This window comes from Vombatus ursinus, unplaced genomic scaffold (genome assembly GCF_900497805.2).
Source record: "Vombatus ursinus unplaced genomic scaffold, bare-nosed wombat genome assembly UNPS02007612.1, whole genome shotgun sequence".
Classification (NCBI taxonomy): domain Eukaryota; kingdom Metazoa; phylum Chordata; class Mammalia; order Diprotodontia; family Vombatidae; genus Vombatus; species Vombatus ursinus.
The window spans coordinates 3,561,205-3,579,353 of record NW_020947390.1 but is presented as its reverse complement, the minus strand read 5'-3'; the positions used below and the strand labels follow the sequence as shown (position 1 = coordinate 3,579,353).

Sequence of the window (18,149 nt, the reverse complement as noted above, 5' to 3'; positions counted from 1 at the left end):
ATCAGGAGAGTTGATCCAATTATATTTATTTGTTGAATTGAGCTAAAGGTAATCTATATTGCAGGGGTTTAGTTGAAAAGAAAGCCAGATAATCTGCCTTCTAGTTCCTCTGAGGAATGGAAAACTGGAACTATTACCATAATTTCTCTTTAAAGTTTCTATGAAAGGGGAAAAATAAAAGCATAATTCCTAGATTTAACATTGACTAATTAATTTGACTAATTTTTAATATAACAATTTTGTAGCATACAGCTTAGGATTTTTGGGTAGATAAGAACTGTGTACTTTGCATGGAGATAATATGATTGAAAATGAAAGGGCATTCTTATAAGTTGTACAAAATAAAATTCAAACATCTTTTTTTATTTATTTTTATTTTTAAACATAAATTTACCAAATTTTCTCTCAGGTTAAAGTTTTTCTTAGTTTCCTGAGTTACTTTCTTTGGGGTTAATATGACAGATCTTCTTAACACAAGAAGATTTTCTTTGATTTTTCTTATGGGTTTAGGAAATACTGGTTACCCTCTGGCTTTTCCTCTTTTTCACTGTTCAGCTGTGACTTTACCAATATCTCATATTACTTTATATCCCTTACCATTTATATTTTCCTTCCTATATATGTCTGCACTCAATTTTGAAACTAGAATTGGTATCTAGGTCATTTAATACTATATACTTTCCTAATATGGTAATAAATAGCTAAAACCTATAACAGCATAAATCATGCTTAAAATAACCAGAATTATTTATTTAAAGATTTCTAATAAATTACCATTCCACATGATCCTTAATATCTTACATTTGTATAAAGTTATATATTTTGTAAGATGTTCTCATCTAAATTGTGAAATAGGTTAGAAATATTGTAAACAAAGCAAGTTTACCTCCTGAATTCACTATTTTATATTGTTTCTATCTTCAAATAGAATATATTTTATTTTTCCTTTACCTATTACTATATTGTGAGTTTCTTAAGGGTATAGGTTGTGCCTTATTTATGTTTATACCTTTCCAAGGACATATGCTAAGCACTTAGCAAATACTTGTAGAAGGAGTGAATTAATAAACTAATATACTAAAAGCTATATGCATTTAATGAGTGTGTGTGTACATATATCTATATCTATCTATCTATCTATCTATATATATAGACGTGTGTGTGTGTGTGTGTGTGTGTGTGTGTGTGTGTGTGTGTGTAATGGTTAAGGCCAAGAACTCTAGGGTCTTTTCTGGTTTTGTCATTAATTTATTTTAATTATATATTATTTATCTTATATTTATATTATACATTCAACTATATATTATTTTATTATTTGAAAACCAGAATTATTTTGGCACTTTCCCTCTTCTAAGACCTAAAGAGAATTCATAATGTTAAGCAAGAAAAGGGTCTTTATATTTCCAATGATAGTACATAAAAATCTCATTAATGATAATGACTGCTAACTTGAATGATAAGAAGTTGCAAACCATTAGGAGCTTAGAGTGAAGGGCAAAAAAACCAAGATATTTTTATTAAATCAAGTGGTCTGAATCCTTTTTTTGGACAGGGATAATAATCCCTTTATTGTTTAGGATTTTACTCATTGCTAAATAAAAGACATATGAAGAATTTGAATACATTAAGAGTTTGTTCCCCTACTTCAGGGACAAAGATGATACTATTAGTATACAAAGATCTATTATCACCAGAGAATGTACTTTTAGCTGTTTTTCTAGTTATAAATTAGTATTGATAGATCTTCACTCTTGCCTAGTCTCTCTTTTGAACAATGACACACAACTGTGAAACAAATCAATAATAACAACTAGCATTATACTTTACAGATTAGAAAGCTTTTTTGAAACAATGCTGTGCAGGGGCAGTAGGGTGGCGCAGTGGATAGAGCACTGGCCCTGAAGTCAGGAGGACCTGAGTTCAAATCTGGCCTCAGACCAAACACTTGACACTTACTAGCTGTGTGACCCTGGGCGAGTCACTTAACCCCAATTGCCTTAAAAAAAAAAAAAGAAAAGAAAAGAAACAATGCTGTGAAGCAGTCAGTATGTTTACCCCATTTTAACTGATGAAGAAATGGAAGCTCAGAGGGATTGTCATCTATGGTCATATAGATGGCAAAGCAAGGATTTAAACCCAGGTTCTTTCGACTCCAAGTCCAATGCTCATCTACTTACAGAAATGGTTAGTTAAGTTTGAAGCTATGAGATAGGAATAGTTAGTGAATAAAATGTCGAGAGAGAAGAGCAGGGGACAAATGCTAAATACCTACTCCTTCACTATTATTGTTCCCAATTACTTCAGCAATGACTTTATTTCTTTAACCCAGGGGTGGGGAACCTGCGGCCCTCAAGTGTGGCCCTTTGACCGAATCCAAACTTTACAGAACAAATTGTTTAACCTATGACCTGAGTGCCATTCCAAAAGCTTAATTCCATCTAGTTGTCCTGTTAGCTCAAATTTAACTCATTTCAAACTCAATACGTTTAAAGCTAAATTCATAAATTCTCCCAAGGAAACAACAGTTAATTATCTCCTATTTATCCTTTATATAGCTAGCTTTGTATATATTTGTTTGCTTATTGTTACCCCCATTAGATTGTAGTCCCTTGAGGGCAGGAGCTATCTTCTGTCTCTTTTTATATCCCCAGCAAGCACAGTGCCTGGCACATAGTAAATGCTTATTAAGTGTTTATTGATTAATTAGATGTCTGATTAAACCAGTTTCCCTTCCTAACTTTTTTTTAAGGCATTACTATTTTCCTAGTTGTTTAGGTCTGAAGTCTTACATTACAACCTTACTAGTAGTTATAACCTTGTCCATTCCTTTAGTTCTGGATATTTGCAACCAACCTTATGATGAAACTCACTGACACTACTGTGTTTTAATTTATCCAACACAATTCTATCAGGTTAATATTTCTAAAACATCCATTTTGTCATGTTACTCATTGTCTCAAGAACGTGCATCGTTCCCTATTGAAACCTAAACTCTTAAGCCTGGTATACAAGGTCCTTCATAATTTATCAACAATTTTTTAATCTAATTCCTCCATGACCTGACATTGTGAAACCTCTGCTCCAAAAATCCTGTCTTCGTGAGCATTCCTAATTCATGCCATTCTTCCTATTTGGGATACCCTTCCTTCTGCCTATTCAAATTACACCCATCCTTTTGGGCTCAGATAATATCCCATATTCTCCAAAAACCCTTCCTGAATACTCCATATTAATTTCCCTTTTCTCTAAACCACTACAATACAATGAATGTATTGCTTATTTTGACACTGAATCTTTCTTCCTGACACTGCTATTTAAGCTTTCACAGAACAGTTGATCCTAAAAATTGGAAAGGACCTTAAAGTGAGGTATAGTGGAAAAAGCACTGAATCAGGAGGCAGGAATAGTGGGTATTAGTCAGGGTTCTGACCAAGACCTTAGGCAATTTCAGATTTAGAGATAAAAGGGTCTTTAGCGATTACAGAACTTATATCTAGGAAGAATCTTAAGAGATCATCTAAGTTTAATTCATTTTATAGATGAGGAACCTGAGGCCCATGGAGATTAAAAGACAGCCTAGCACATGGGTGTTCAGTAAATGCTTGCTGAATTGGACTGTATCAATCAAAGTTATATAGGTAGTCAGTAGCAGAGCAGAGATATGAACTCAGGTCCTCTGATTCCAAATCTAAACTCTTACCATTAGTGACCAAGTCACTTGATTTTTCTCAAACTCAGGTTCCTCATCTATAAAATGAGAGTGCTAACTAGATTTCTCTAAGTTCATGTCTAGCTTTAAAATCTTGTCCAACCAATATTTGAAACAAAAATCCTTTCATATGCATACGTCTCATTTCTCCAACTTAATTGTGATCTTCTTGTAGGTAGGGAATATTAAGCTTATTTTTACTTTCCAAATAATGTAATATATTTCTATGAACATTAATAGGAGGGATGTAATAACTGTTCACTGAATAACTGAAAAATATAGAATCAGAAAGGACATGAAGAGCTTACCTATCCATCCTTCGGCAGGCTTATTTAAACCATTCCGTACAGAAGTACATCATGGCCTTTCCAAGAGCTTTTGGTTAAGATCTGCAGTGGCTGATAACCTTTTACCACAAGAAAACTTCCTTATATCCTGCCTAAATTTCTCAGGCTATAATTTAATTCGTTTTCTTTTTCTATTCTTAGTGGAGATTGATAGAATTTGGTTTTAATTTTTCTAACAATTTTTTTATAACGAATATTGCCCTAAGAAGAAATAATTTCTTTTGAAAGTATTTTTTAAAACCAAGTACTTTAAAATTTTGAATTCTAACTTGACTGTATCAACGGCATAAATCATGTTCCACTGTATGAAAATTAAATTTATAAAAAAGAAACATTGCTTAGTTCCATAATACAGATATTGAAGAATTAATAGTGACAGCAAAAATAACATAAATATGATGTAAACTAACCAAGCAATATTAAATAATAATACTAAAAATACTCACTTCCAGTTTATTGTAGGTCTATTGGAAGAGGAAAAGTTAGATTCTTGTTTCAAGTTGAATCCCTGAATTTGTTCAAGGGCCTCTTCTAATCGAGGAATTGGCTTTTGATAAACTTGTGTGGATAACAAAAACATGAAAATGGCATAGAATCAATTAATCATAAAATTATCTGTCTGGTCTTTTATATTTATAGCATCATGTAATAAAAAATAATACAAATGTGAATTTTATACATCAACAAGAAGTATTTTTTTCAAGTTTTTTTAAACTAGCAGAAAATTTTTTTATTTAAAAAATTTGTAAATAAGTTATTACCTCAAATTTCTTGTGAAAAACTTCAGGAAGAGATATAATAAAGAATTTGATCACACCACTTGAATGTCTTCTCTCCATTCGAAAATATTTTGGGAACACTTTGGCTATAATGTCCTTGGCCCTTATTAGTCCCTATACCTCATATTATATTTAGGTGTCTACATGTTTTATCTCCCCAATAGAATGTAACTTATTTGAGGTCAAGGACTATAAATTTCATAGTAATAATCATAACATATGACACTTATATAGCACTTTAAGGTTTGCAAAGCACTTCATAAACATTATCTTACCTGATTCTCACAACTTTGTGAGCCAAGAACTATCATTATCTCCATTTTGTAGAAGAGGAATTAGAGAGGTGACTTGCCCATGATTATATACCTAATAAACACAGGAGGCAGGATTTGAAACCAGGTCTTTCCTGAAGCTAAATCCATCTATTTCCCTTATATCAGATTTGCTTCTTTATCTCCCCACTGCTCAGTGTAGTTCTTTACCCAACGTAGGTATTTAATGAATATAGGTTCAATTGTTGAACTGAATTGTGGAGCTCAATTTTAGGGTAACATCCAAAGTTCACAGTCTATCATTCAAGGTCTTCTCTGATCTGATCCTACATTAATTATCTTTCCAACCATATTCTTTCTCTATTCAGGATCACAGAATTTTAAATCTACAGCAGAAAAATCTACAGTAGAAAATCTAAAGAACAAAAAGTAGACTAGACTTGGAGTCAGGAGAGACATGGGTTTGAGTCTTGCCTCTGACACTTATTAGCTCTGGAACCACAGATGAATCATTTAATCTTTTTGTGCCTTGGTTTCCTCATGTGTAAAATGGTAGCAATAGCACCAAATACTTCCTAGGGTTGTTATAATGATCAAATTAGATAATATGCATATAAAGGGGACTGGTCAGTGGAATCTCTGATCAATTTTAAGAGCTCCTCTATCAATCTGATGAAATTATAGGTTGCAGGCTTTTGTTTGGAGGTATCTCTCCTAAGAGGAGGTGTTCATACCTACTCATACCCACTAACTAACTTAGAAGATACAGACAACTCCTGTGATTGAGGTAGCCTCCAAGATGATAGGCTATTTGCGACTTGGAAGAAAGACTTATTGTAGAAGTAGATCTGCTCTGTGGTCTATTGAAGCATGCTGTGAGATCAGTTTGTGCTCTTTACTTCTCTTCAAGAATGTCCAGTTTACAGCAGAGCAGACTTCTGTTAGGATTGGGGGGAGAGAAGAAACCTATACTCATATGCAGTTTCTTTACAGAATGGTGACTTATGGCAGAAGCCAATGGCAGAGGTAGACCTACTGCATGTACAATGCTTGGGAATCAATCAGTCAATAAACATTTATTAAGTGCTGAATATGTACCAGGCACTGTGCTAAGCACTTAAGATAGAAAGAAAGGCAAAAGACAATTCCTATGCTCATGGGGCTGACAGTCTAATGAGGGAGACAATATGCAAACAACTATGTGCAAACAAGCTATATAATAAACTGAATATAATCGACTGAGGAAAGGACTAGAATTAAGATGGATTTGGAAAGTTTCCTGTAGAAAATAGGATTTCAGCTAGAGGTTGAAGGAAGCCAAGAAAAAGAGAAGAGAGAGTATTTCAGGTACGGAGAACAGATAGTGAAAATGCCCAGAGTTGTGAGACAGAGTGACTTGTTTGAGGAAAAACAAGGAGGCTAGTATCATTGGATCACAGAATGGATGGGGGTGAGGTATAAAAAACACTGGGGCAGGGGAAAGTTATAAAAGGATATGAAAGCCAGAGGTTTTATATTTCATCCTGGAGGTGACAGGCAGCCAATAGAGTTTACTGAGTAGGAGGGTGACAAGGTCAGACCTTCACTTTTAAGAAAATCACTTTGGTAGCTGAGTGGAGGATGCACTGCAGTAGTTAGAGATTTGAGGCATGAGACCAACCAGAAGCCTATTACCGTAGTCCAGAATGAGGTGACTGATGAGGGCCTGCACCAGAGTTGTGGCTTTGTCATAGGAGAGAAGGGAAAGTATAAAACAGAAGGCACAATAGCAAAAATGACAGGACTTGACAACAGACTGGATATGGAGGATGTAAGATAGTGTAGAGTGAATCCTTTGCACCTTATGCATTTTCTATGCGGATGAAATGAAGACTGTCCTGTGCGCAATTTGCAGTTGTTACCCTGAGTGCTTGTTTGGGAACTGGGTAACCCTTTTATCTATATTTGGAGACACCTAGACATAAGCTATATTTGAACTTTATTTTGGAGATTTTTTTTGGAATAACTCTAGTTGAGGGAACAAGTCAAAGTAAGATACTAACTCTTAAGGATCAAGTTCCAATATCATTGTGAGCCAAGGGAGAGGAAGAGGGAGAGGCTACGCTACAGTTTACATATATAAAGTGCTGTGCAAACCTTAAAATGTTACATGTTAGCTATTATCTAATTTAACATGCTCACTTAACAGATGAAGAAACTAAGGCCTGAAGAAATTATGTGACTTGCACAAGGTCAGAAAACTAGGTAAGTCAGAGATGGAACTGGTCCCTGGTTTCCTAATTTCCAGTTTAGTAAACCACATTGTTTCTCATCAAATGAGGTAATATTTATCTAGCACAATGCCTAGCACATAATAAATGTTTATTTCTTCCCTCTCTCCCCTCATTAACATGAACCTTCCACTGTAGTCTGGCTAGCTTCTTTATTTTCTAGACATACTAAACTCATTCCTGCCTCCGAACCTGTTTGCTCATACTCTAACCTAGATTGTGCTCTCTCATACTGGTTCTGTATAGCTAAATCCTGACTATTGTTACAAAATTCCTTCTCGTGTTTTCTCTACTTTTCTCTGAAAGCCTTATCATATCCATGTTGGTGATTGTCTTGCCATTTAAAGCTTAAAGTTGAAAATTAAACAAAAAAAAAAAAACCAAAACACAAACAAAAAGTTCCTATCCTAGTACCCAAAACAAAAACACCTAGAAAATAATTTTGAACCAGATACAAACTATATAATTCCTAAAGCTATTGAATTATTGGTGCAGGTAGGTAGTATAGTAGGAGTATTGGGTCTGGAGTCAGAAAGACGTGATTTCAAATCTGACCTCAGACATTTAGTAGCTTTGTAACCCTGGGCAAGGTATTTAACAACTCTCTCTCTGTCTCAGTTCTATAAAATAGGAATAACAGCATCTACTTCCCAGAGCTGTTGCGACGATCAAATGAGAATAACTGTAAAGTGCTTAACACAGTGCTTGTTTGCTATTATTACTATAAGAAAATCAAAATGTTCTCTAAACTCAACTTCCAATGGCCCAATACTAGACACACATACACACACACACACACACACACACACACACACACACACACACACATTTTAAGGATATATGAATCTTTTTTATTTGGTCTTCTGCTTTACCAGTACATTATCAGTTTCATGTCAAAAAATATCTGGTGATGGCTTTTAATTATTTTGCTAATGAATTAGAAATTTATAAACCTGTTCTCCTGCGCTGAGGAGGGATATGAGCACGTTGGAATTTTTCAGTGACTTCTTCAAACTTCTGTTTTCTTTGCTGAAGAATTTGTTCCCTGATCTGGTGTTCTTTTTCTTCTTCTTTCTTGCGTTTCTCTTCAAAAGCTCTACATTAAAATATGCAAATATATGAAAGTACTATTATTAAGCAGCAATATTTCAAAATTCACAAGCAAAATACATTCAGAAAATTTAAGTCAATTTTATACCTCATAATTTTCTCAGAAATAACAAAATTATCAAAAGCTTACTAAGTTACATTGACTTTGGGTAATTATAAATTTGACCAAGTGAGTCACTTAGTGTTTAGTAGGTGGTTAGGGGAAATTCATTTAAGCCTTTTAGGACAGTAGAATTCTATTTAAATCACTAATCTCCTAATATGAGTAGATTTAAGAATAGCTCTGGTGTGGCTGCTCTCTCCCTTATTCTCAGAAGTCTTTTCAAGACCAAAATCATGATCATATGAACCTCCAGAACTTCTACGTATTTGGTCCAGCCTATGGCAGGTACCTGGTTCACCAAATTTCTATAATAACATTTCTAGAGAAGAGGGGCAAAGTGCGGATAGCTATGCCCTTTAAAAATTACTGTAATAATATTAGTAATCATCAATGAAAACATATTTAAATATCCAAACTAATACACAAAGACTAAAAAAAAGTTAAGCTATAAATACCTTTTTTAATAGTTTGGTTTTAAAAATATTAATTAATGTTAACAACATAATGAAATATATTCTTTACTTCTACATCCCCTTTTGAACTTTTTCTTGCTGTTATAATCCTGTACATGATTGTAAACAGTGTGTCTATGAGTCTTTTGGTTCTGCTTTATCCACTTGGCATCACTTAATCAAGTTATCCCATTATTTCCCTGTATTAGTCACACAATTGTCAGTTATTATGGTACAATAATATTCTATTATATTTGTATATCACAATTAATTTAATCATTTCTCAATCATTAGATATATGAGTTGTTTCAGTTTCATTTATTATTAAATATGTAATTGCATTGGATATTTTCCCCTCATGGATCACTGCTTTGTTATCTTGGAGAGACTTGCATAGCTCAATGAAACTATGAGCTATGCTGTACAGCGTTACCCAAGATGGTCAGGCCATACATAGTATAGAATTCTGACAAAAGGTGATCCACTAGAGAAGGAAATGGCAAACCACTTCAGTATCTTTGCCAAGAAAATTCAATAGATAATATTTAAAAGATATGACACTGGAAGATGAGCTCTCTCAGATCAGGTGTCCAACATGCTACTGAAAAAGTGCAGAAACCAATACAAGTAGCTCCAGTACTAATGAAGTGGCTAGGCCAAAGCTGCTAGGAAACTCAGCTGAGGCTATGTCTGGTGATGAAAGGAAAATCAGATGCTGTAAAGATCAATATTGCATAGGAGCCTGGCATGAAAGATCTATGGAACCAAGGTAAGCTAGACGTGGTCAAACAAGAGATGCAAAGATTAAACATCAACATCTTGGTTATCAGTGAACCAAAATGGATGGGAATGGGTGAATTCAGTTTAGGTGATCATTACATATACTACTATGGGTAAGAATCCCTTAGAAGAAATGGAGTAGCCTTCAGAGTTAATAAAAGGGTGAGAAAAGCAGTACTAGGGTATAATCTCAAAAATGACCGAATAATATCTGTAATACAAGCCCATGCTCTAGCCATTGGTGCAGAAGAGGCCAAAATTGATGAGTTCTAGGAAGACCTATATCATGTTCTAGAAATAAGACCAAAAAATGTCATATTAATCATAGGGCATTAGAATGCTAAAGTAGGAAATCAAAAGATAACTGGAATAACAGGCAAGTTTGGTCTTGGAGTACAAAATGAAGCAGAGCAGAGACTAACAGCGTCTTGTCAAAATAACTTGGTGGTCATAACACTCCTTTTTCAACAACCCAAAAGGCAACTCTACACATGGATATCTGCAGATGGTAAATATTGAAACAGATTGATGATATACTTTGTAGCCAAAGGTGGAGAAGCTCTACACAGTCATTTAAAACAAGACCTGGAACTGACTGTGGTTCAGATCATGAGTTTCTTATTGCAAAATACAGACTTCAAATATTGAAGAAGCTAGGGACAACCATCAGATCATACAGTTATGACCTAAACAATATCCCTTATGAATATGAAGTGGAATTGATGAATAGATTTAAGGGATTAGACCTGGTAGATAAGAGTGAGGTTTGCAATACCATACAGGAGGCAGCAACAAAAGAAAAAGGAGAGCAAGAAAGCAAAATAGTTGTCTGATGAGACTTTACAAATAGCTGGGGAAAGAAGGAAACTGAAGGGAAAAGAGAAAGGGAAAGATATAACCAACCGAATGCAGAATTCTAGAGAACAGCCAGGACAGATAAGGTTTTCTTAAAGAACCAATGCAAAGAAATAGAAGAAAACAATAGAATAAGAAAGACAAGATCTCTTCCAGAAAATGTGAGATAGCAAGAGAATGTTTCATGCAAAAATGGGCATGATAAAGAACAAAACTTGTAGGGACTTAACAGAAGCAGAAGAGATTAAAAAAAAGGTGGCAAAAATATACAGAAGGACTATACAAGAAATATCTTAACATAACTGATAACATGATTATCGTAATTACTGATCTAGAACCAGACATCCTGACAATAAAGTCAAGTGGGTCTTTGCTAACAATAATGGTAGTGGAGGTAATGGAATCCCAGCTGAGCTATTTAAAATCCTAAAAAATGATGCTGATACTGTTCAAAGTGCTATACTTAATATACCAACAAATATGGAAAACTCAACAGTGCCCACTGGATTAGAAAAGATAAGTTTACATCCCAATCCTAAAGAAGAGCAATGCCAAAGAATGTTTAAAATCTCAAATAACTGCACTCATTTCACATACCAGAAAAGTTATGCTTAAAATTCTGCAAGCCAGGCTTCAGCAATATATAAACTAAGAATTACCAGAAGAGCAGGCTGGTTTTTGAAAAGGCAGAGGAACTTGAGAACAAACTGCCAACATTTGCTGGATTGTGAAGAAAGAAAGGGAGTCCCAAAAAAATTTACTTCTGCTTCATTAACTACACTGAAGCCCCTGACTATGTGGATCACAACAAAATGTGGCAAGTCCTTAAAGATATGGGAGCATCAAATCATCTAACTTATCTCCCGAGGAATTTTTATGTGCCAAGAAGTAATAGAACCAAACATGAAACAACTGATTGGTTTAAGACTGGAAAAGGAATATGACAAGGCTGTATCTTGTCACTTTCTTTACTTATTCACATGCAGAGTACATCATGCAAAATGCAAATCAAAAGCCAGAATTAAGGTTGCCAGGAGAAATCAACCATCTTAGATATAAAGACAATATCATTCTATGGCAGAAAGTGAAGAAGAATTAAGAATTCTTGATAAGGGTGGAAGAGGAGAGTGTAAAAATGGCTTGAGGCTTAACATACAAAAAAAAAAGATCTTGGGAACTGGTCCCATCACTTCCTGGCAAATAGAGGGAGAAGAAATGGAAGCAGTATCAGATTTTATATTCTTGGGCTCAAAGATCATTGCAAACGGCAACTGCAGCCATGAAATTAAAAGATGCTTGCTCTTTGAAACTAAAGCTTTGGTAAATCTGGACAGCATATTAAAAAGCAGACATTATCTTACCAACAAAAGTCCATATAGTCAAAGCTATGGTTTTTGCCGTACAGTTTATGGCGGTGAGAATCAGACTATAAGGAAAACTGAGTGCTGCAAAATCAGCACTTTCAAATTGTAGAGTAGACTTTTAAAAGTCCCTTGGACAGCAAGGAGAACAAATCAGTCAATACTTAAAGAAAGTAATCCAGACTATTTATTGGAAGGTCAAATACTGAAGCTTAATCTTAAATACTTTGACCAAATAATGAGAAGACAGGAAAAGATCCTAATGTTAGGTAAGATTGAAGGCAAAAGAAGGGGACAGTAGAGGGCGAGATGGATAGCGTCACAGAAGCAATGAACAGAGAGACTTTTGAAGATAGTGGAGGACAGTAAGACCTGGCATGCTATGGTCCATAGGTTATGAAGAGTAGGAAATGACTGAATGACCGAACAACAACAATGAATATTTTAATGTTTCTATAATTATTAGTGATCTGGAGCATTTTTATCACATGGCTATTGCTAGGTTAGATTTTGTCCTCTGAAAACTGTCTATTTATATTCTTTGACCATTTATAGATTGGGAAATGGTTCTCAATCTTATAGATTTGAGTAAGTTCCTTTCTTATTAAAGAAACTTGCTGAAAATATTTTTTCCTAGTTACCTGGTTCCCTTCTAATTATGAAACTTTTAAATTTTACACAACTGAAATAGTCCTTTTTATCTGCTGTGATCCTTTCTATCTTCCAAATATAGATCTAAATGGAAAAATTTTAATTGTTCATGGGTTGGCCAAGCAGATATAATAAAAATTACAATGGTTTGTGATTATTTTAAATGGAATTTCTCTTTCTCTTTGCTAAGTTTCTTGTTAATCAAGAAATGCTGATAATTTTTTATATTTATTATATATATAAATTTATTTTATATAATATATAATACATATAATTTATTTTATATCCTACAACTTTGCTGAAGTTATTGTTTTAAATTAATTTTTTCTTTGGCTCCCTACAGTTTCCAAAGTAAAGCATCATATCTACAATATGTGACAGCTTTGTTTCTTCTTTGCTTGCTTATTTCTTCAATTTTTTTTGTCTTCAGATTATATAACTGGTATTTTGACCACTATATAAATAGTAATGGTGATAAGAGATATCCTTATTTTACCCTTATCTTATTGGAAAGGTCTCTACTTTACACCCATTACACTTAATGCTAGCTCTTGGTCTTAGGGAAAGTACAATTTATTCCTGTTTGCTAGTTTGTCTTCCAAACAAGAATGCATATATTTTCTTATAGCTTCTTGTGCAGTTATTGATATAATCATATGATTTTTGTTGTTCCCATTATTAACATAGCCTATTATGCTGATATTTTACTAATAATATTGAGTCAACCCAGTATTCTTGGTATAAATCCAAAATTGTATACAATTTTCATGACCTTTTGCTTTAGTCTCCTTGAAAATATTTTATTTAAAATTTTTGCATCAATATTCATTAGGGATATCAATCTATAGTTTTTCTTCTCTATTTGAACTCTCCCTGGCTTGAGTATCAAGACCATATTTGTATCATAGAAGAAATTTAGTATAACCCATTCTTTTCCCGCTTTTTTTTCCCCCCAAACAGCTTTAGTAATTCTGGAATTAACTGTTCTTTAAATGTTTGCTAGAACTCACTTGCAAATCCTTCTGGAACTCATTTATGCTGTTACATTCTCTATTTCTTGTTCTATTAATTTGGGTATTTTGTATTTTTGCAAACATCCATCATTTCATTTATTTAAAAATTTCATTAAAAAATTATTTCTTATTTTTTCAATCTGCAAAAATTCACCTTATCTTCCTATCACCACCTCTTCCTTCCCTCCCTTGTTAAGAATAAAAATGAAACTGCCATTATGAATATGCATAGTCAGGCATTTCTGTTCCTATTTTTTCCTCTAGCAATCTCATTTCATTTATAAAACTGTTATTTTAACATTTAGATCCCCCTCCCTCCCCCAAAAAACCTCTTCTTTCATTTCTTCCAGGAATTCTAGTTGAATTTCTGCCCAGATGGTGTTTTTTTGGGGGGGGCTTTGTCTGTAGCTGCTTTGGAGCCATTCTCTTCTTCTGGGTTTGTGTCTTGGGAGACCCTTTCACCATAATAGCTCTTCATGGTAACATTATTTTTTTTTTGTTTGATTCTTTATAAATTCTTCTAGTCTTACTTCCCATTTTCACACTTTGCATTAGTGACAGAATCTGCACACTTCTGGTGAGAATACCTGGACTGTGCTTGGTTGTGTTCTATTGAGTCCTGCTTCTGCTTTCTATAGATATTGAGTAGGGTATTGTTCAATGATCTCAAGAGCAGTGCAAGCTGGGACAGCTTCCAACATGCCCAAAGTGGTCTGAACTTGGGTGAAATTTGATTGGTGTCTTCCTGATGTGATCTTTACACAGCTTATGACCTGTGTTTAGGTCTGAGCAACACAAATAAACTTGCATCCCAGGTGGAGCTTGAACAAAATTGCTCCAGGATGCACTGTTAGCTAATTGGAATGTTCTGTGAGTTCACAAGAACAGAACTGCAGACTACTCTTTGGTCTGAAGTCCTATTCCTGGTTATTCAGTTACAGGCTTAAGACTAGGCTGGGAGCTGAATCTGACACCCCAATGATTCCCATGGTCAGAGCCACATGACTGTTGCTCATTTTTGTTCCTACTCCTTACCCAACCGCTGGCTTCAGAGTGCTTCTTGTTATGTTCTACCAATACTAAATTCTAGTCCCCTTTTCAGTATGTACTGGATTCATAATTTAGTTTGGCATATGAGCAACAGAGTTGTCCACTGGCACCTGTTGTAGCTCCCTGCAGAGTCAGGTCCTTCTTTACAGTATCAATGACCTCTCCTTGCCATAGTGTACCTCCCAACCTCTGTACTGGAAGGCTATATGCTGGGCCCTCCTGGTTAGACCTCATCCTTCTGGTCTGCAGACTTCTATGTCTCTTTATATTGAACTAAATTGAAAAAAAAATGCCTCATGTTTTCTTCCCTTGGATTTTCCAATCAGGAATTGAACTAGTACATTTTCCAGGTCCTGTTGGAATATTGTGAGGAGGAGACAGGTTGTACTGTTTCCTCCTATTCTGCCATCTTATCTGGTTTTTCCTAGTCCCCGTAATCTTTTCTTGGAAATGCTTCTATTGTTAAGGCCAGACTTGGTCTTTTTTGAAATGTAGTGCCAACTGAAATAAATTGTTCTGGTCACCCACAATGTAGTTCACTAGAGGATGGACAAAACTATCACCTAGGTTTAGAATTGTCCTTTATCCATTAATGGATCACGTTTATATAGTGCTTTATAGGTTGTAAGATGCTTATCTCAGACCAACCCTGTGAGAATAGTATTTAGAAAACTAACTCACTAGGTAAACTATAAGCCATTTGTGGTAGATCAATCTGGATTAATTTAATGAATTAATCATCAAACACTCAATCAAGTGTCTACTATGTACTAGCACTGTGCTAGATATCAGGGATACAGAGATAAAGAATTAAACAGTCCCTGCTCTCAAGGACTACATTAGATCCGTAGATTACAGTGTGTGTGACCTAGCATGTTACTTAAGATTACATATTCATTAGCCTACTCATATACACTTGTGTTAGTCCAGATGAATATCATTCACCTTATTTCACAGATTGATTAACCTGAAGCATGCACATAATTGGTACTTTAAAATGTTTTATAAATTGAACTGAGGCTTAAAGAGGCTAAGTCTGTTCTTTCCAGCACACTGTCACTGCATGCAAAAACAGATTTATTTTTATACTCAATAATTTGTTTTTAAATATGAAAGTTTATCAATGAAATTCTAAGGCTTCTTCTCTGCAAGCATGAGTAGGGCTTTATAAACTGACTTTGGAACTTTAGAGGTATGGCTTAATTTAGTTGCTAATCTTTGAATATCACTTGAAATTAATCTACTGCTGACATTCAACAGTTATTATCAATTTTTCCAAGGCTCTCTTCTGAATGGGATAACTATAGCAATCCAATGAAGGAAATTATTCTCTGGTCTATAATTCTGTGACCAGAACACTATCACTCTATGCAGTATTTTTACCAGCTTGTTGAAATGAATAATGTGGTAGAATGAAATGAATAAACTATGAGTAAGATCTCATTCATTGGCAGAAGTTTACTACCACTGGAAAAAAAAAAGACTAATAATATTCATATTTAAAAACTATTATTTAAACAGCATTGAATCATTCTTACAAAAAAGCTCACTTGTGAGTAGATTATTTGATTTTCAAATACCCTATGCAACACAAAAACAAGAAATGTAAATAAACTACCAAGAAAATGGAATTTAAATAAGAGAAGTGAAAATAGAGGAATAGGTCTGAAGATGAGTAATGATTCACTAAGTCATTTCAATCATTGTCTATCATATTGAAATATGTTGCCAATTTTATTGGTATTTGCTTTAGTATTACTGAAAAGTTCCACATGGGACTAATAATGATTTCCAAAAAGTAAACATGTATTGCCCCTATTGTTTGGCAATTATTGCTATTGGTTAGAAATGTTTAATATGAAATCTGTCTAATGGTGATGTTGCATTTGAAATTTAACAAGAGTCTGAGCAAGAAAACATTTATTATCAGGGGCATGCTGCCTGTCAACAAATGGGCTACTGGCTAGCCTCTATCAATGCCAAAAGACCCCAAGCAGATGGACAGCTCTCCTATTATAGGTTTTGGGGAGCACAGAACCAAGAACAGAATAGGGCAGATGACATCATGGGATTGGGGACAACATGACTGGTTGAAAGTTTGGTAATGGGGGCTAGCAAAAACTCCTTCCTTCCCTCTTGAGAGTCTAGGTGCAAGATAACAAACCAGACATCCTTGAAGGATAGCTTGATGGTATAAGGATATCAGGCCTGACTCTCTTTGGATTCACACACACATCCCCCAAGGTCTGTTAAATTCCTTGAAGCAAGAATAGATCAGTGATTACCAGGAAAGCCAGATTTCTAAACTTAACCCATTACGGACCAAATGGATTCTAAACCAAGTTCAGAGGCAGAGACCATTACTTAAGCAGTTTCAGGACAAAAGCAATTAATTGTAACTAGGATCAATAAATAAATGATAAAGGATCAATTCAATCATCTCATTGCCTAGCACATTGGCTCAGAAGCAGGCCACTTTAATCACTAACCATATGATTTGTCTACATCAGTGGATTCCCAGAAATCAATAGCTATTTTGTGCCCATGACTTTAAAATGAAAACATACTGATAATTATTTATAAAATTATAGTGAAAAGTACTTTTATTTCAATTCAAAGAACATCTAATTAAATGCCTACAATGTACTATGAATTACTGTGCTTAAAAATGGACCAAAGCAGTGGCATTAAAAGAATATTTAAATGTGACTAACAATATGGAGGCCTACACATTTTTTCCAGTCCTCATGAATTTTCAAAACTCCCCTAAACAGGAATTATACCATAAAGCAATCACAGCCGTCTTGACAGGCCAAAAGGCCAAGAACCTAACAAGGTGACAAACTGATTAGTTAATAGCAGGGGCTGATCCCTAATGTGCTCACTCACCAATTCCTTCCCTACCAATCTCTATGTGCTGGCTAGGCAGCAACAACCCAACTGACTTGGGTTTTGGGAACCACTCAGCAACTTCCTTGCTGTTGTTGTGGTGTCTGCTGTCACACCTGGCTCCTGCTCTCACACCACCATTCTAGACAACAAGCAGCAGACATCAACACTGCCTACTTCTTTGTGGAAGAGGGAGAAGAACGAGAGAATAAAGTTCAACCTGAGGTTGCAGCAGATTTCAGCAGCCCTCAGTGGGGCTACGGTGCGTGTGTGTGTGTGTGTGTGTGTGTGTGTGTGTGTGTGTGTGTGTTGATGACAGTGGTAGTGTTGGTAGGGAGGCCTGAAGGAAAGGAGAATGCCAGTCACCGAGGGTCAGTTTTGTTCCCCTTGACCCCAAGTCACTTGGATGAGGGACTGAGTAAATTCCCCAGTGTGGGAGGAGGTTGAGACAGGTTAGATAGCCAGTCGTTGGGGGATATATTGTCAAATTTAAAGGAGTCAACAAGTA

At 35.0% G+C, this 18,149-nt stretch overlaps 1 protein-coding gene across 4 annotated transcripts in view; it reads right to left on the bottom strand.

The window, feature by feature from the left end:
* CEP126 (centrosomal protein 126) overlaps positions 1-18,149 on the bottom strand; it is a 94,584-nt gene that overhangs the window by 57,623 nt on the left and 18,812 nt on the right. For all 4 annotated transcript variants that reach the window (XM_027849557.1, XM_027849555.1, XM_027849556.1 and 1 more), the window contains exons 3-4: positions 8,331-8,473; positions 4,503-4,614 (exon numbers count right to left, since the gene is read on the bottom strand). In XM_027849557.1, coding sequence (XP_027705358.1) covers positions 4,503-4,614; positions 8,331-8,473 — 255 coding nt within the window. The remainder of the gene's footprint in view (positions 1-4,502; positions 4,615-8,330; positions 8,474-18,149) is intronic.